Source organism: Papio anubis, chromosome 10, assembly GCF_008728515.1.
Source record: "Papio anubis isolate 15944 chromosome 10, Panubis1.0, whole genome shotgun sequence".
Classification (NCBI taxonomy): domain Eukaryota; kingdom Metazoa; phylum Chordata; class Mammalia; order Primates; family Cercopithecidae; genus Papio; species Papio anubis.
The window spans coordinates 52,669,432-52,689,305 of NC_044985.1; the positions used below are offsets into that span (position 1 = coordinate 52,669,432).

General features: G+C 36.7%; 1 protein-coding gene across 2 annotated transcripts in view; it reads right to left on the bottom strand.

The window, feature by feature from the left end:
- ABCB11 (ATP binding cassette subfamily B member 11) overlaps positions 1-19,874 on the bottom strand; it is a 112,652-nt gene that overhangs the window by 19,764 nt on the left and 73,014 nt on the right. For both annotated transcript variants that reach the window (XM_009182379.4, XM_009182381.2), the window contains 3 exons: positions 16,179-16,343; positions 2,630-2,734; positions 2,378-2,539 (listed from right to left, as the gene is read on the bottom strand). In XM_009182379.4, the coding sequence (XP_009180643.2) occupies positions 2,378-2,539; positions 2,630-2,734; positions 16,179-16,343 (432 nt within the window). The remainder of the gene's footprint in view (positions 1-2,377; positions 2,540-2,629; positions 2,735-16,178; positions 16,344-19,874) is intronic.

A 19,874-nucleotide genomic window follows, 5' to 3' on the forward strand; every position in this document is an offset into this window, starting at 1 on the left:
GTGGGACATATTAATGTAACTGTGAATCTTGGTAAAAACTAAAGTCTTATTTGTATGTCTCTCAGGAAAATTTAGTACTCCCACAATAGCAATCCTACTGTGTATGTATGTGTGTATATGAATTTGACCAGAATAAAAACAAATTTTTAAGAAGAAATTAAAATGAGTGTAAAGTACATTAAAATAATTAACATCCAGGAATAGATAAGAGAATTTTGAAGAGGAAAAATTAGTATGCAGGGATTTGCCTTACCAGATACTAAAATGTATCAAGTTATAAGAATTAAAACAATGAGTACAAAAAAAAAAAAGAAATAATGAATAAGACATACTATTTGATAGCACAATAGAATGACTATAGTAAATAACTTAATTATACATTTAAAAATAAGAGTGTAATTGGATTGTTTGTAACACAAAGGATAAGTGCTTGAGGGAATGGATACCCCATTCTTCATAATCACTTGTTTCATGTTGCATGCTTGTATCAAAACCTCTCAGGTACCCCATAAATACATACACCTACTTGGTATCTATCTACAAAAATTCAAAAAAAATTATGAATTAAAACAATAAGTTTTTAAATAGAATAAGTCAAATTGATCAATTCAGACTAGAGTATCTCCAAATAGTTCTAAGTATATATGGAAAGTTAATATTCACAATTGGAGGAAACATTTCAAACCAGTGGAAAACGTAATCTATATTTAAAAAATATTTTTGGAATATTTTCTATCCAGCTTCAAGAAAACAAAGCCAAATCTACCTCACACCAATCTTAAGATAAATTTGACCTGGGCTAGCAATCTTATTTTTTAAAAAACAACAAAAGTATTAGAAAAATTCTGAGAAAATCCTCTTTTTAAAAAGATAAGTGTAAGATAATTAGATGCTACTCTCTGAATTCTAGTGATAGTAAATAACCTTCAAAAGTTCCTTGCAGATTGAAGGACACGAAAATAGAAGAGATAAGATTATGACTTATTTATTTAGCCTAAATTTAAGAGTAAGGGGAGTAGACTACAATACTCCAATGATGAGAGTGAAATTGGAACAAACCTTCTTTAAGCAGTTACGCAATACATATCAAAATCTTCCAAAATGATTATACATCGATTCAGTGATTATATTTTGAGAACTAAGAAAATAATCAAGGATGTGGCAAGCTCAATGTAAAATGATATAAATTGCTTATAAGGAGGAAAAAACCTGGGGGAAAAACGTAACTAGAGAATCCTTTAAGACAGGACAGTAGATGAAAATGAAGTATTGTGCATTAATTAAAATCTATTGTAGAAGAATAATGACGAAAACATGTTCACCTTAGATTATTTTACAGAAAGAAAGACTGCAACACGTATGTAGAGTGTAACCCTAAGTCTATGGGAAACACATGTGCTTACAGAAAAAGCCTAGATGAATTGAAAGTGAACTATTTATAGGGATTTCCCCCTGAGTAAAAGGATTCCACGATCCACTGAAATTGTCCCATATAATTTTTGGTATTTTTGGTTAAACTGTCTAGGAGTTGAGACATGCTACAGTACTATCAATCCAGTGAGTTTTTTTCTTCCAAGAGCCTCACAGACCATAGTTCAGTTTTAAAATTGTACTTAAAATTTTTTTTCCTTTGTTTTTGTTTTTAAAAAAATTTATTAACATATTATTTCTTTTTTAAAAATAATTTTAAGTTCTGGGTTTAAAAAAAAAAATTTCATAGAAAGTGGGTAGAGATGTTGGAAGGGAAATTTGGCTCTCTTCACTTTAATCCAAACACCTGGTTTTATAAAAGTCTAGCCTCATCATGTGTGTAAGCCCTTTGAACAAGGCTGTGGGTTTTGGGGTTTACACACCACAGCTCTGCCTACCTTAATCAGAAAGTCAGCTCTTTGATACCTTCAAGATTCTAGATAAAAACCATTTCTTTCCCTCAGTTTCCTGACTGCGCTCCTGCTGAGGCTGCCCAGGACAGCTTCTCTGTTCATAGGGCTAAACCACACTCTGGGGTCCTGTGTGAGTAAGGAGACTTTTGCCCTGTTCCCCCACCCTCTGGGGGGTGGTATTGAATCTTGTTGAAGCTGAGCCTCTGGGCCTGAAAACAATCTCAGAAATGAGTCTCAGGAAAGCTAGACTCAGAGGAAATCCAAAACCCTGACAGATTTTGGTGCATGCCACACACTGATTCTGGGCACTGCCTGGGAGACACTATGCTTTAGCTGCTGTTTGTCAGTGTTAGGAGCAGTGGAAAATGTGGCTTTAGGATATCCCCATCCCACTAGTCCCTATTCCATAGGAAACATGCAGGTGATGTCAGAATGCTCTAACGAAAGAATGCCAATGCAGTTAATACATTTCTGCTTCCCCTCCCATAGCTTACCCCTTGAACTTGGGAAGCATCTGTAGCAAGTCTTGTTGTCAATGCTCCAGGGCTATTTCTGAGGTCATCAAACCAGCCAATGTCTTGCCCCAACATTGCCCTGAAACCAAATTTACGTAGCCTTTTTGTTAGGAGCTCCCCAGATTTAGCGAAGGCATATCCCTAAAACATGAAGAAAGAGACTTTAGAGACATTTTAATGAGAAAAAAGGAAAAATAACTAAATCACTTACTGAAAAATAACATTTCTTACCTGTAGAAATTGGGTGAAAAGAGATACACAGCCCATTGCTACGAAAAGTAGGCACACACCATTGATCTGTGACCTTTGTTCATCTTTATCAGGAAGTGCAAAAGTCTTGGAAAGATAGTAAGCAAGGTAACTTTGTTATTATAAACAATAGAAAAATAAATATATTTACATGTTTAAAATGAATTTTTCTTACCATGTCATTATAATCTGTCCAAATTCATAAAATATACAACACCAAGAGTGAACCCTAATGTAAGCTGTGGATCTGTGATAATGATGTGTCAATGTATGCTCATTAATTGTAACAAACGTATCATTCTAGCGGGAGATGTTGATAATGGGGGAGGTTATGCATGTAGAGGGGTAGGGGGTATATGGGAAATCTCTGCATCTTCCTCTAATTTTGCTGTAAACCTAAAAGTGCTCTAAAAAATAAAGTCTTTTAAATCATGGTTCCACTTTAAACATGCTAGTAATTAAACAAAAGTCAGCTATGAATATGATGACAATGTACTACAGTCCTCTGTGGAATGGAAAACCTGGTGAATGAAAACCAATGGTGATGACTTACAGAATTTTTGTCTTGTTATTTTGCCTTTTTAGGCAATCGTGTTGGTTTTTCATTGACACAGATGAAAAGGATGATGAAATGACTTAAATCATTTAAGTAATAAAGCTGAGAAAGAAGGAAGAAAGGAAGGAAGGAAAGGAAGGAGAGAGAGAAGAAGGAAGAGAGGAAGGAAGGGAAGAAGGAGGAAAGGAAGCAAACAGGGAGGGAATGAGAGAGGTAGTCATGAAGGAAAAAGGGAAGGAAGAAAGGAAGGGAGGGAGGGAGGGAGGGAGGGAGGGAATTGAGATCTGGAAATGTTATCTGTGACAAAACTCAAAGTAGTATTAATATTTTGACCTATGTCTTTCTCAATTACTAAATGAAACAAAATATGACTTTCACTCAGGTAATTTGTCGGTTAATTAGTTTTATGGAATATACATCATTAAAAAAGAAACTATCAAAGCATTGACTGGAATTACCTTAAGAGAGAAAAAAAATTTCATTCATCTGATATTGAGGTTGTTGCCTCTAACTCACCAGAACCTGAAACATTTCCCCCACCCCCTAAAAAACTACGGCCATTGTGAGGGGGAGTTTTTAATGTATAATGCTTAGTAAACTACACTCAAACATATTCTGAATTTACAGACATTTGTTCAAGTGACTGAGGATCTTGTTGCAATAAGAAAAATGAAAGAACACAATCCAACGACATTGCCTTGTTGTGAAATGGATTTTGTGCATAACAGAACTTTTTAAATTCAGGCCAGGTGAAGGAACTGGGAAGGTCAGAAGAAGTATGCATTAGAGAGCTATACAATAGATCTTTATTCATTTTCCTGAATTAATTTGAGTCATTAAAACAGTTTCAACAAACAGTTGCTAAAAGGAAACCATTTATTCAAAAATATGTACCAAGTACCTACTATTTGCCAAATAAATCTCCTTGCGAACAATATGAACTACTCCATTAACAAATCCTTTTTTTGTAAAGCAAAAGTAACCCATTCAAATTATGGCAAATTACAAAGTGGGTAGGAGGGGTTCTAAATTAATGAAATTTTACTGTTTGTAGGATAAAGTTTCTAGGGCCTTCATGGTGCTCAATACTGGTAAAAGCGGGTTCAGAAAATAGCACAGTAATTCTTCCCAGCATAGCATGACTCGTAAGTTTACAGAGTCTAAAAAGTCAAGAATTTGAAGATAAAGATTTTTAAAATCACTACCCTGAAACCCCAAACTGCGATGCCACAATTCCCATTCCTCCTTAAGGTCACCTTTTATAATGATGATCTATAGAACCACAGATTTTCCCATTTAACTCTTACAGATGGAAAATAAAGCCCCAAACATCAAGTTGTTTGTTCAAGTTCATTAAGTTAGTGGTTATTACTGGATAAGGAGATGCCTGTTTTTTGGCTTCTGGTGCAGTGGTTTTCTTCTGGGTATGCTCTTTTAGCTTTTTGCATTACTTACCTTCTCAGTGTTTAAAAAAAGAGCATTTAGCTAATGTTAAAATTCATACAACTGTCCAATTCAAGATTGGACATCTCTCTATCCATAATCTTTTTTCACAAAATTCTGCTCCACAAGTTCTTTGTATATTCTTGTTGTTGAAATGCAACTCCATAGGGCTATCCATCCGTAGATTCCTCTGTTCCTTGACTAGCTGTAGTTTGGGCACACATCTTTGCTATTTTTGTAATGGTAAGTTTGGTTAAGGAGAAAACTAACATTCATCAACCTTTTGCTATGTACCACATGTCAAATGTGTGGATTAACGTGCTCTAACTTAAATTAGGAATTATGATTCTCAAAACAACCCCGTGAGGTAGATTTTCTTGCTCCTTATACAGACGAGGAAATTAATCAAGGATAAATCACTCACCCAAATATATGCAGATAGTGCAGAGCAGAGACCTGCTACAAATCCAGAGCTGGCTGACTCTCACGTCCATTCTTTTTTTCCCTAGCATGCTACATCCCAATTGCTGTGCTTGGAACATTGGTACATTTTCAAAGTCAAATAGACACAGGGAAAGTGAAGCAGATAAATTATGCCTTACATATATATTGAGGCTTAGCTAGATTGGCAACTGGGCTCCTAATAAGGCCCAATCATTCCCACAGTGTGGTCTCAATACACCAAATGTGCATATTGTACCCTTCAGGTATGTCAGAAGGAAAATAGAGCAATTATAAACAGACTCACAATTATACGCTGTGAGAAGAAAGCATCATGAGTTTACTAATGAACACATGATAATTATGCAAAGAGACAACCTACTTTACCAGGGAGGAAAAATAGTGGTTTGTTCAGCATCGTTCTCTTAGCAAATATAACCCTGTGAGAACAAGAACGACGAGCAGACTTTGGATTTCATCAGCTAGATGTTGCCTACTCTGGTCCTACAGCCCTTAAGTCTCTAAGTCCATCTTAAGGTTTCTGGTTGTCACCAGAAGAAACACAGAGAACATTGTCACCACCAATGACCAAGCAGGTGCTCAAGAAGGACAGCAATTATAGTTGAATCTTCTTTTTTTTTAACTTAGCCATTTCATGGACCACTGGAGCTGGAAGATATCTTAGATATCATCTTTGTAAATCCTTCATTTTACAGGAAATGGAGACCGGGAGAAGAGGTATGACATGATCCCAGGGCACACAGGATGTGGTAAGTAACTAGAAGAGCCAGTTTCAGAAGAAACATCTCCTGACAGGACAGTCAGAACTCTCCACAGCAGCTCATATGCACAGTTTGGGTGGAGTTGGGTGAGTATATTCTTTACTCTGCTTTTATAAGAGAGAAAGAAATAATCAGCAAAGAAGCTGACATTTTGGATTTCTTTTAAAAAACAGACATCCAGGACATAGGCTTGGATTCTTTCCAATCCAATCCTATTCCCTACACCTTCTACACTAACATCATTGCTCAATCCCTACACCTTTCTGATCCAACCCCATTCCCTACACCTTCTACACTAACATTATTGCCCAGTGAAATGCATTTCCCCAGCCTCTGCCTACTAGAATGCCAGCTTTGTGCAAGCAACACACAAACACACAATGATTTTCTTGTCCTCCACTCTATGCCCAACATTAGATACAATGCCTGGAAAACTGTAGGTGGTAAATATTTGCTGAATGATTGGTGGGGTTTTTTTTGTTGTTGAATATTGTCTTCCTCACAGACTGAAAACTCCACTAGGGAAAGCATCATAACTGATATGCATTCCCCAGTCCCCAGCACCGTGTCTGGGGAAGACAATCAATACAGATCTGTTGAGGGAATAAAAGATGATTCATTTTATATTTGGATATTGCACCTACTAGGAAATCAAGAAATATAAATTATTTCAAAGATTTTCAACATAAAAGGTTATGGCACCATATAACTAGAAATTCAGTTAACCACAGTTGGGTGTTTCCGATTCTCTACCTTTCTGAAATTAATGTGATGTCTTCTCTTACCACAAGGGGGCAATGTGAAAACCACAGTGGTGGCTGGGGCCCTCCTTACCCAATGGACTTGATTTTGTTTGTGGATTTATCCAGGATTTTCTGTACAGCTCATGCTTGGGGGCGGGGGGGTGGGTCATTTTTATGGTCAGGAGAGGTGACGTGAGAGAAAGAAATGGAGGAGGGAACTAAAATGTAAGCTTTTATCATGTACTAAGCTCTGACAATGTGATATGTTGGCAAATTCTATAGACTAGGATTCGGTAAACCTGGACTCTAGTCCTGGCCCCATCACCTAATGGCAGTGTCATCTTGAACAAGTTAACAGTTCTAGGTTTCCTTCCTTGTGGACCTCAAAGGATTTATGTGTGTATGTGTGTGTGAATTTCAGCTAAGAAAACGTGATCACATTTTTTTAAACTGCTTCTTTTAACTTTTAAACATTTTTGTATATTTAGGGGGTACAAGCACAGATTTCTTACATGCGTATTGAAGTCTGGGTTTTTAGTACACCCATCACCTGAATAGTGAACATTGTATCCAATAGATAATTTTTCAACCTTCATCTCCCTCTCATCCTCCCACCTTTTGGAGTCTTTAGTGTCTATTATTCCACCCTGTATGTCCATGTTTACCCATTGTTTAGCTCTCACTTACAAGTGAGAACATGTGGCATTTCATTTTCTGTTTCTGAATTATTTCACTTAGGGTAATGTCCTCCAGTTCTGTCCGTGTTGCTGCAAAAGACATGATTTTATCCTTTTTATGACTGACTAGTATTCCATGGTATACCATATTTTCTTTATCCAATCCTCTTTTGATAAAAATTTAGATTGATTCTGTGTCTTTGCTATTGTGAATAGTGTGACAATAAATATATGAGTGCAGGTATATTTTTGAAATAATGACTTCTTTTCCTTTGTATATGCCTATGTGATGGTTAATACTGAGTGACAACTTGATTGAAGAATACGAAGTATTGATCCCCTGGGTGTGTCTGTGAGGGTGTTGGCAAAGGAGATTAACATTTGAATCAGCAGACTGGAGAAGGCAGACCTACCCTTAATCTGGTAGGCACAATTTAATCAGCTCTCAGCGAATATAAAGCAAGCAGAAAAAAAAAATGTAAAGGAGGAGACTGGCCTAGGCTCCCAGCCTACATCTTTCTCTCCTGCTGGATTCTTCCTGCTCTCAAACATCGAACTCCCAAGTTCTTCAGTTTTGAGAATCAGACTGCCTCTCCTTGCTCCTCAAGCTTGCAGACAGCCTATTATGGGACCTTGTGATGATATAAGTTAATACTTAATAAACTCCTATATATATATAAAAAAAAAGATATATATCCTATTACTCCTATATATATAAAAAATAGGATACATATCCTATAAATACCTATATAGCTAAACTCCTATATATGTATATATGTATGTATGTGTGTACATACATATATATATATAAAATAGGATATATATACTATTAGATCTGTCCCTCTAGAGAACGCTGTCCCTAATACAGCCCAGTAGTGGGATTACTGGATGCAATGGTAGTTCTATTTTTAGTTCTTTGAGAAATCTCCATTCTGTTTTCCACAAAGGTTGTACTAATTTACATTCTCACCAGCAGTGTATAAGCATTCTTTTTTCTCCACATCTTTGCTAACATCTGTTGTTTTTATACTTTTTAATGATAGCTGTTCTGACTGGTGTAAAATGGTATCTCTTTGTGGTTTTAATTTACATGTCTATGATGATTAGTGATGTAGAGCATTTTTTTCATGTTTGTTGGCTTCTTGTATGTCTTCTTTTGAAAAATATCTGCTCATATCCTTCACCCACCTTTTAATGAAATTATTTGGTTGTTGCTTGAGTTGAGTTCCTTATAGATTCTGAATATTAGCTGTGTGCTGGATATAATGTTTGTAAATATTTTCTCCAATTGTATAAGTTGTTTATTCTGTTGACTGCTTCTTTTGCTGTGCAAAAGCTTTTTGGTTTAATTTAGTCCCATTTGTCTGTTTTTGTTTTAGTTGTGTTTGCTTTTGAGGACTTTGTCATAAATTCTTTGCAAATGTCCAGAAGAGTTTTTCCTAGGTTTTCTTCTAGTATTTGTATAGTTTCAGGTCTATGTTTAGGTGTTCTATCTATCTTGTGTTAAATTTGTAAATGGTGAGAGGTATGGGTCTAGTTTCTTTCTTCTGCATACTGCTGTCCAATTTTTCCAGCACCTTTTATTGAGTAGGGTGTCACTTCTCCAAAGAATATTTTTGTTGACTTTTTCAAAGATAACTTGGTTTTAGGTATGTGGCTTTGTTTCTGGGTTCTCTATTCTGTTCCATGATCTATGTGTCTATTTGCAAAGCTTGGTAGTATAATTTAGTCAGCCAAATAATATGATACCCTTAGCTTTGTTCTTTTTGCTTAGGATTGCTTTGGCTATTAGGGCTCTTTTTTTTTTGTTCCATGTGAATTTTAAAATTGTTTTTTTCTAATTCTGTGAAAAATGACATTAGTAATTCGATAGGGATTGCATTGAATCAGTCATTGCTTTGGGAAGTACGGTCATTTTAATATTATTAATTCTTCCAATCCATGAGCATGGGATATTTTTCCATTTGTTTGTGGCATCTATGATTTCTTTTATCAGTGTTTTGTGGTTCTCCTTAGAGAGATCTTTCACCTCCTTGATTAAATATATTCCTGAGTATTTTTTTGTAGCTATTGTAAATGGGATTACCTTCATGATTTGGTCCTCAACTACATCAATATTGGTGTATAGAAACACTACTGATTTCTGTAAATTAATTTTGTATCCTGAAAGTTTACTGAATTCACTTACTAAATTTAAGAGTTTTTGGTGAAGTCTTTAGGGTATTCTAGAAGTAATATCATATCATCAGTAAACAGGGATAATTTGGCTTCCTCTTTTCTAATTTGCATGCCTTTTATTTTTTTTCTCTTGCCTGATTGCTCTGTCAAGGACTTCCAGTACTATGTTAAATAAGAGCGGTGAAAATTGGCATCCTTGTCTTGTCCCAGTTCTTGGAATTCTTTCAACTTTTCCCCATTAAGTATGATGCTTGCTGTTGGTTTTTATGGCTTTTATTATGTCAAAGTATGTTCCTTCTATGCCTAGTTTATTGAGAATATTTATTAAGATGGGATGATGAATTTTGTTGAATGTTTTTTCTACATCTATCAAAATGATCGTTTTTTTCCCTTAATATTGTTTATGTGATATATCATGTTTATTGCTTTGCATATGTTGAACCATCCTTGTAGGCATGGTATAAATCCCACCTGACCATGGTGTGTTATCTTTTTGATGTGCTCTTGGATTCAGTTATTTTGTTAAGGATTTTTACATCTATGTTCATCATAGATACTGGTCTGTAGTTTTCTGTTTTTGTGATGTCCTAGTCTGGTTTTGGTATCAGGTGATACTGGCCTTGTAGAATGAGTTAGGGAGAATTCCCTCCTCTTTGATTTCTAAAATAGTTTCAGGAGGATTGGTATTAGCTCTCTGCATGTTTGGTAGAATTCAGCTGTGAATCCTTCTGATCCTGAGCTTTTATTTTTTGTTAGGGAATTTTTTATTACTGACTCAGTCTTGCTGTTCATTATTAGTCTGTTCAGGTTTTCTATTTCCTCCTGATTTAATCTTGGTAGGTTGCATGTTTCCAGGAATTTATCTATTTCCTCTAAGTTTACCAGCGTAGTGTTCATAATAGTCTGTGATAATCTTTTGTATTTCTGTGGTATCTGTTATAACGTCTTCTTTTTCATTTTTGATTGTGTTTATTTGGATTTTCTCTATTCTTGATTAGTCTAGCTAGCAGTTTATCAGTTTTATCTTTTCAAAGAAACAATTTTTTGTTTCATTGGTCCTTTGTATTTTTTTTTGTTTCTATTTTGATTACTTCTGCTTTGGTCTTTGTTATTTCTTTTCTTTTATTAACTTTGGGTTTGATTTGTTCTTTTTCTAGTTTCTTGAAGTGCAGTGCTAGATTGTTAATTTGTGACCTTTCTACTTTTTTATGTAGGCATTTAATGCTATCAAGTTCCCTCTTAGCACTGTTTTTGCTGTATCCCACAGGTTTTGGTATGTTTTGTTTTCATTTTCATTCATTTCAAAAAAATTTTCTAATTTCCATCTTAATTTCTTCATTGACCCAGTGATTGTTCAAGAGCATGCTGTTTAGTTTACATGTATTTGCATAGTTTCCAAAGTTCTTCTTGGTATTGATTTCTAGTTTTATTTCACTGTGGCCTGAGAAGATACTTGATATGGCTTCAGTTTTTTAAAAATTCATTAAGACTTGTTTTGTGGCCTAATATCTGATCTATCTTGCAAAATGTTCCATATGCTGATGAAAAGAATGTACATTCTGTAGTTGTTGGGTAGAATGTTCTGTAAATGTCTGTTAAGTTTGGTATAAAGTCCAGTTTATGTCCAATGTTTGTTTGCTAATTTTCTGACATGATGATCTGTCTAGTGTGTATTTTCTAACATGATGATCTGTCTAGTGTGTGAGTGGGGTGTTCAATTCCCCCAGTATTATTGTATTGCCCTATCTTTCTTTAGTTTTGCTTATATTTGTTTTGTGAATTTGGGTGCTCTGATGTTGGGTTCATATATATTCAGAATTGTTACAATGTTTTGTTGAATTTTCATTATATAATTACCTTGTCTTTTTTTTTTTTTTTTTTTTTTTTACTATTTTTGATTTAAAGTCTGTTTTATCTGAGATAAGTATGGTTACTTTTGCTCAACTTTGGTTTCCATTTGCATGTGCCTTTTTATGTTCCATTATTCTCAGTCTATATGTGTCTTTATGGGTAAGGTGAGTTTCTTATAGTCAGCATTTAGTTGGGTTATATTTTTTTATCCATTCTTCCAATATGTATTTAAAAGTGGACATTTAATCCATTTACATTTGTAGAAGGCAAATATGGGCCCCCAAAATCACTAAGCTAAAGAGAAAAGTCAAGCCGGGAACTGCTTAGGGCAAACCTGCCTCCCCCATTCTATTCAAAGTCACCCGTCTGCTCACTGAGATAAATGGATACCTGATTGCCTCCTTTGGAGAGGCTAATCAGAAGCTCAAAAGAATGCAACCATTTGCCTCTTATCTACCTATGACCTGGAAGACCCCTCCCTGCTTTGGCTTGTCCTGCCTTTCCAGAACAAACCAATGTTCACCTTACATATGTTGATTGATGTCTCATGTCTCCCTAAAATATATACAACCAAATTGTGCTCTGATTGCCGTGGGCACATGTCGTGGGGACCTTCAGAGACTGTGTCATGGGTGCACATCTTCAACCTTGGCAAAATAAACTTTCTAAATTAACTGGGACCTGTCTCAGATTTTCGGGAGTCACACATTCAAGGTTAATATTGATATATGAGGCTTTGTTCCTGTCATATTGCTGATTGTTTTCAAGTTGTTTTATAAATTATTTGTTTCCCTCTTTTTCTGCTCTTTTTTTTTTTTGTCTTTGTGGTTTGATGAAATTCTGTTATGCCATTTTATTTTTTTCTCTTTTTCCTTGTGTGATTATTTTATATGAACTGTGAGTTTTATATTTCAATGTGTTGTTGTGATGGTGAATAACGACCTTTCGTTTCCATGTTTAAGACTCCTTTGAGCATTTCCAGTAGGTCCAATCTAGTGGTGATAATTTTTCTAAGTGTTTGCTTATCTGGAAAGAGCTTTATCTCTCTTTCACTTATGAAGCCTATTCTGGCAGGATACAAAATTCTTGGCTGACAGTTTTTTTTTTCTTTTCAGCACTTTGAAAATGCCATCTCATTCTCTTCTGGCTTTTAAGGTTTCTGCCAAAAAGTCTGCTATTAGTCTGATGGGGTTTCCTTTATAGATGAGTAGATGCTTTACTCTTGCTAATTTAAAAATTCTTTCTTTTACTTTGACTTTAGACATTCTGAACATAATATATAATGGTGAATTCCTTTTTATAATGTGTTTGCCTGGGGAATCAATGGACTTCCTGAACTGGGTGTCTAACAGTCTTGACAGACGTGGGAGGTTGTTACTGATAATTTCTTTAAATATGTTTTCTAAACTTTTTGATCTCTCTTCTCTTTCAGAAATACTGATAATTCATAAGTTCAGTTGCTTTATTTAGTCCAAGTTCAGTCACTTTACTTAGTCCAAGACATCTCAAAGGCTTTGTTCGATCTTTTTATTCTTTTTTCCTTATTTTTGTCTGACTGGATTATTTCAAAAGACATGTGTTCAAGTTCTGAAATTCTTATCTCTGCTTGGTCTAGTATATGATTTAAGCTTTAAAGTGTATTTTGTATTTCCTTCAATGAAATTTTTAGTTCCAGAATTTCTGCTTATTTTTTAAAAATGATATTTATCTCCCTGGTAAATTTTTCATTCATATCCTGAATTGATTTTCTGATTTCTTTGTATTGGTTTTCAGATTTTCTTGCATTTTATTATCTTTAAAAATCAAGATTTTAAATTATTTACCAGGCATTTCAAGAAATTTTTTTGATTGGTTCTGTATTAAACTGTTCTCACACTGTTATTCCTGAGACTGGGTAATTTATGAAGAAAAGAGGTTTAATTGACTCACAGTTCCACATGCCTGGGGAGATCTCGAAAAACTTACAATCATGGTGGAAAGAAAAGAGGAAGCAAGCACATCCTCATATGGCCAAAGCAGGAGGAAGAAAGAGTGAAGGGGTAAGTGCTACACACTTTTATCAAAATTTGTGAGAACTTACTCACTATGATGAGAACAGCAAGGGGGAAGTCTCTCCCATGATCTAGTCACCTTCCACCAGTTCCCTTCTTCAACATGTGGGGATTACAATTTGACATGAGATTTGGGTGGGGACACAGAGCCAAACTATATCATTCTGCCCCGACCCCTCCAATAGCTCATGTCCTTCTTACATTTCAAAACACAATCATGCCTTCTCAATAGTCCCCCAAGTTTTAACTCATTTACGCATTAACTCAAAAGTCTAAGTCAAAGTCTCGTATGAGACAAGGCAAGTCCCTTACACCTATGAGCCTGTAAAATCAAAAATAAGTTTGTTACTTCCAAGATACTATGGGAGTACAAGCATTGGGTAAATGTTTCTGTTCCAAAAGGGAGAAATTGGCCAAAACAAAGGTATTCCAGGCCTCACGCAGGTCCAAAACCCAGCATGGCAGTCATCAAATCTTAAAGCTCCAAAATAATATTTTTTGACTCCATATCTCACATCCAGGCCACACTGATGCTGAGATTGAGTAATTTATGAAGAAAAGAGGTTTAATCGGTTCACAGTTCCACATGGCTGAGGAGGTCTCAGGAAACTTACAATCAGGGCAGAAGGTGAAGGGGAAGCAAGGCATGTTTTCACATGGCCAAATCAGGAGGAAGAGAGAGCGAAGGGGGAAGACTACAAAGTTTTAAACACCAGATCTCATGAGAACTCACTCACTATCACAAGAACATCAAGGGGGAAATGCACCCACCCATGATCCAATTACCTCCCACCAGGTTCCTCCTTCAACATGTGGGGATTACAATTTGGCATGAGATTTGGGTGGGGACATAAAGCCAAACCATTATCGGTTGCTGGACACTTGTTGTGGTCCTTTGGTGGTGTCATATTTCCAGGCTTTTTCATGTTTCCTATGTCCTTCCATTGATATCTGTGTATCTGATATATCAGTTGCTTGTTCCAATTTTTGAATTTGCTTTTGTAGGGGAGATTTAAAAAAAATACTTTGGCTTTGATTTTGGGTTCATGCCGTAGTGTGATCTTTGTATGATACTACTCTGAGTCTGTACTCAGTCTCAACAGTAGACCACAGCAGGCTGGCAGGGATCCTCCCAGAGGTGATGGGAGTATCTAGTCTCCTCTCTCTCTCCTTGGAGCAGTGCAGAGGCAGCGCGTGTTTGTATATTCCTGGTATCTAGGCCCTCAAAATGATGCCTGACTGAGGCTGCTCCAGGATTGGATGCCTGTGTGATTCCGTGTGGGTTTCCCTTTCGGAGCAACATCTCTGTGAAATCTTTAGGCAGTTCTTCATGTCAGGGAAAAGGCACTAGTGAGTCAAGAATTTATCCCGTAGCCAAGATTGTAAAAGCCCATTTTGGAACCCTGGGGGGTTTATCTCTTACTGTTTGCCCATATCCAAAAGCCTCTTGTGGCTCTCAGGCAGTCCCTAACTGGGTAAGCTGCCTCAGATCCTCTCCTTTCTTATTCCTGGTGCTTCCCCATCCCTTGTTTGGTGAATCCTAATGTTCTAGCCCAGGTAATCTGTTCTAAATGTAAGTATCTACTTACTATTCTGATTCCTCTTCATGGTGAAGGCACATACTACCTGCATCTAGTCAGCCATCTTTCAGTACTGTTTCCATGATCAAATTTTGATAACTAATCTTGCAATGACAAGATTTTACTAGAACCTGGCTCTACAGTTACACTGGCTGGATTTGAATCCCAACTCCACTTGCTAGCCTAAGCTCTCTGTGCCTTGGTTTGCTCCTTTGTAAAACAGAAATAATAAGAATACCTACCTTAGATGGTTGTTATTTATTTATTTATTTATTTTTTGGAGACGGAGTCTTGCTCTGTCGCCCAGGCTGGAGTGCAGTGGCCCAATCTCAGTTCACTGCAAGCTCCGCCTCCCAGGTTTATACCATTCTCCTGCCTCAGCCTCCCGAGTAGCTGGGACTACAGGCGCCCGCCACCTCGCCTGGCTGGTTTTTTTTTTTTTTTTTGTATTTTTTAGTAGAGACAGTGTTTCACCGTGTTAGCCAGGATGGTCTCGATCTCCTGACCTCGTGATCCACCTGTCTCGGCCTCCCAAAGTGCTGGGATTACAGGCTTGAGCCAACACGCCCAGCCAGATGGTTGTTAGTAAACTTAAATGAGCTATTGTACATAAAGTGCTTATATATTGCCTAATACATGTTCATAGTTATTATTATAATGATTACAGCAATAAAGTCAGATAGAGAATATAAGAAATTCTAGGAAGTAAAAAATTGGAATAAACTTAGTTTTCAACCATGCCTTATTTTACTTCTTTCTTTTTCTGCTTCCTATCCACATTCCTATTTCAATAGTGCAATCAATGGAGAATTATACATCAAACACTAACACTGCTATATAAGTCAAACTTTGTACCTCTTCTGTTCAGCAAGATCAAAATTTCCCTAAAATCCTTTTGTATTATTCAGTGAATCCACTTTGCATTTTGATTAGGGTTGATATATATTACTAGAAAAATTGCCCTCTTCTAACACAAAATTTTCAGTGGCAGTATCATATATATATATATAGGCACAATGACTCTGTGAGTGCCCTGCCAGCCCAAATGAGAGTTCTCAGCTTTGCCTTCTTAGCTTCTGTGTGATGGAGGCTCAGGAAATTTTTCATTCTTTAGACATGAGAAAAATGAACTAACAGAAAAGAGCTAAATACATGAAAACAAAGAGCAGACTTATCAAAATAATAAAATAAAAGGTATGAGAAGAAAGCTAGTCCAGCTGTATACTTACCCCAAGAATCTGGCTGAATAAAAAGGCATACAAGGGTGTGACTGTCCCGTTCACAGCTGCACCCACAGACCCTGCCAGCATGTAGGGCCATTCTGGAGCATTGAATTTCAGAATCCTCCTAACTGGGGCAGGTTCAACTTCTTCCCGCACAGGAATGTCCTTGTCCTTGAGCAGAGAGAGGGTTATATTAATCATCTAAATGTACTCACGACATTTTGCAGCAGATCCTTTGGCATTCACAGATTTAAGGGTCATAGTTCGATTAGTTATGAGTGACCTCAAATGTCTATGAGATGTGGTGGTTTGTTATTTTTTGAGGAATAGTTTTGAACAAAACTATTGCTGTGGCTGAATAAAAACTGAATTGAGCGAATACTCATTTGAAGGTGAGTTTATAGTTCTCATTTCATTATTACATGTGTATTAACTCTCAGAGAGTAATAAATATGTTGGATCTTGGAGAAAAATAACTGCCATTAAAAAAAGAAAACCTTTGCTATAGTTATATTTATACCTGTGAGGACTTGTGAAATTTTCAATTTTTTAAAATAAATGTCAAGGTTCTATAATGCAGTAACTGGTTAAAGCTCTAAGGCAGGTCAGTATATCTGAAGCAAGAAAGACAAAATAATTTTAAAAATATATTAAGTGGTGTCAACAGTTATCATTGAGATGTTTCCAGTAAGGTTTTCCTTAATTAGTACCCAGAGGTAAGTAGTACTCCATTTGGATTTCTAAATTGCACATTTCTTCACACAGAGTGAACATTAATCAGCATTTCTCTTTAGTTACCATTGAAGTCAGAGCTAGCAAATTTTTATCTTCTCGAAGGCAAATATTATACATGGACCTCCGTTGTCTTTTTTGGCCATAATTTTTCCTTACTATGGATCCTACTCATGTTTTGTCTTAAGGGTAATTAATTCATTAATTTGATAAATTTATTACCCACTTTGGAAAAGGATTTTAGGTAGCTTATATAGATTTGCATTGATTTTTAAAAGCTTTTCTATTAACATTTACTAAAAATATCTATAGCAAATTGACTATAAAGCTTAATTAGTGCTCTCTTTCATTAACACAGTAATTTATCTTTTAGGGAGCTGAATGGCAGGGATAGACAACAGCAAGGATCCTCAAAAATTTTCCCTTTGCTTACAAAGTCAAAGACCACATTCAATTTAAATGAAAGTCTGGTGTCATGTCCATTTCATTACAGTTGCAAGTCAAATAAAATGAGGGGAGGCAACTTGGGCTGTTGATGAATTTGGTACTGCCTCCACTTCAAGTTCTCTCTTGGCCTGCTCTCACCATTTGTACTTTGTCATTACTGCTCACTCATGCAACAGGTCCTTCTGTTCAATTATTTCACCTGTGACAGCTTACTAGCTCTAGGCAACCTATGCCTGAAAGGAAGAAGGGTACCTGGGAAAGTGTGAATGTAATAGGCATAGAAAAAATGGAGCTCTTGGACAAGCCCCACGTGGCCACCAGTAAAGTATATCACCAAGTGCTCTAGCTCTCTGGACCTCAGTTATTTCATCCTTAAAACGAGAGACCTGGACTAAGTTATTCTGGGGAAACAATCTCTCTGAGTCTCCCATGTTTTTGCACATCTTGTGAACAGAGGCATTGATTGCCTTCATTCAGATTATTTTTTCAAGGGTATTTGTATAGCAAACAGTTTTGGAGGACAAAGAAGGTGTCTTCATCCTAAGTGCAGTGCAAACCTTACTGTCCCCATCTGCCCATTATGAAAGAGTCAAGCTCCTCAAGCCCGGGATTCCTCTCGTTTAAAACACTCACTTCATTTGTTGGTATTATCTGGCCCTCTTTGCATTGCCTTATGGGAACTAGGGGTTGGGTTGGGGAGCCAGTGCAAATGCTGAACACTGGCTACTGCTATTGCTATGAGTAATAAAGTCCTTTGTCTCTGGTTCAGGCTGCTTGTGTGACAGAGCAAGACTGCATCTCCGAAAAAAGGAATACGAACACTGTGATTCAGGATGCTCATGTATACTGCCAGCATCATGAAACTGTGTGAGACTAACTGAATAGCTTGCAATTGAGCAAAATATTTCAACCCTTCACTGTTTTAGACAGTGGTTGGTATCCAGATCTGGATACTCTCAGATTCATGTGGTTTGGTGATTAAAAAACCAGATTCCTGTATCCTGTCACCAGAATTCCAATTTAGTAGGCCTAACTGTGAATCTCCGTCTTAAAAAATACTCATCGGGTAATTCTGGTAACCAAAGTTCAGTTTGTGAGAACTCCAAGGCTCCTCTTACCACTAAATGGCAAGGATTCAATAATGTATGTTTGAGATGTGTCAGCTGTGCTGTATGTACCATCAAAGGGTACGCTTTGGAACTTGTGAAGACTGCCAGCACTCATTAAATTCTGCCAGCTTCCTTGTGACATTAAATACCAGCATTTCCTGGAACCACTGCCCCACAGGATGGTCCACCCACAGTTGGACATGATAGAAATTTTCCCAACTTTTTGATACCTGAAGGTATCGTTATCCCTAAACAACAACACTCAGGACATGTCAAAGCAATATAAAGTAATTCCTGTCTAGTGGTTTTCATTCCAAGAGACACTAACAAGAAACACAAATTAATTAATTTGAATACTTTTCTTTGGTTCCTCTATACTAAAAGTTTGACTTTAAAGTTTGACCCCCCACCCCGCTGAAAAAATGCAGCTGTCCAGCTTGAATGCTGCAAAAACTAGAAAATCTGTCCCTAAATATTGGACTTTTGATTGCATCTTATTTGCTATCTCTACTAAAAGAACAGGAGAGGAACAAAAGAAAACAATATAAAATATAATTAAAGTCATTCTGTAAAGAAATATTTTTCTCTCTGATTTTGCAAAATTAAACATACAGAGGAGATTAATACATTAACAACAAATTGTAACTCACAGGCAAAATTATAAAATTTATATGTGTTTCCTTGTACCTCAATTGTAGCAGTGGCAGGTTGCATAGCACTTTTTAAAAATTATATACAGCCGGGCGCGGTGGCTCACGCCTGTAATCCCAGCACTTTGGGAGGCCGAGGCGGGCAGATCACAAGGTCAGGAGATTGAGACCACCGTGAAACCCCGTCTCTACTAAAAATACAAAAAATTAGCCGGGCGCAGTGGCGGGCGCCTGTAGTCCCATCTAGTCAGGAGGCTGAGGCAGGAGAATGGCGTGAACCCGGGAGGCAGAGCTTGCAGTGAGTGGAGATCGCGCCACTGCACTCCAGCCTGGGAGACAGAGCGAGACTCCGTCTCAAAAAAAAAAAAAAAAAAAAAAAAAAGTTATATATAAAGAAGTGCCTGTCAGCAGCTGCATAGTAGGGAGAGTAACAAAGCTCTTACTCATCTTTGCATCCCCAGTGCGATACCTGGCACTTCATAGTGTACAATCAATGTTTATGGGATAAAAGAATGAATGAAATTTTTATGTCCATGCTGCATACATGCAACAAGAGATTTATTTTAAATTTCTCATCTACTATGATGGATTCATAGTTCAATGCTAGACACTGGGCTTTTCTCAATTTCCTTTCTTACATCTTCTGTGTAGGCCAGAGGAAAAAAAAACCTCTGACTTAAATCTTAGGTCCTGCTTTCTATACTTTGTTACACTAATTTCTGCAATCCATTCAATAGAGGTCTCCTGCCCTAATAATAACTTTG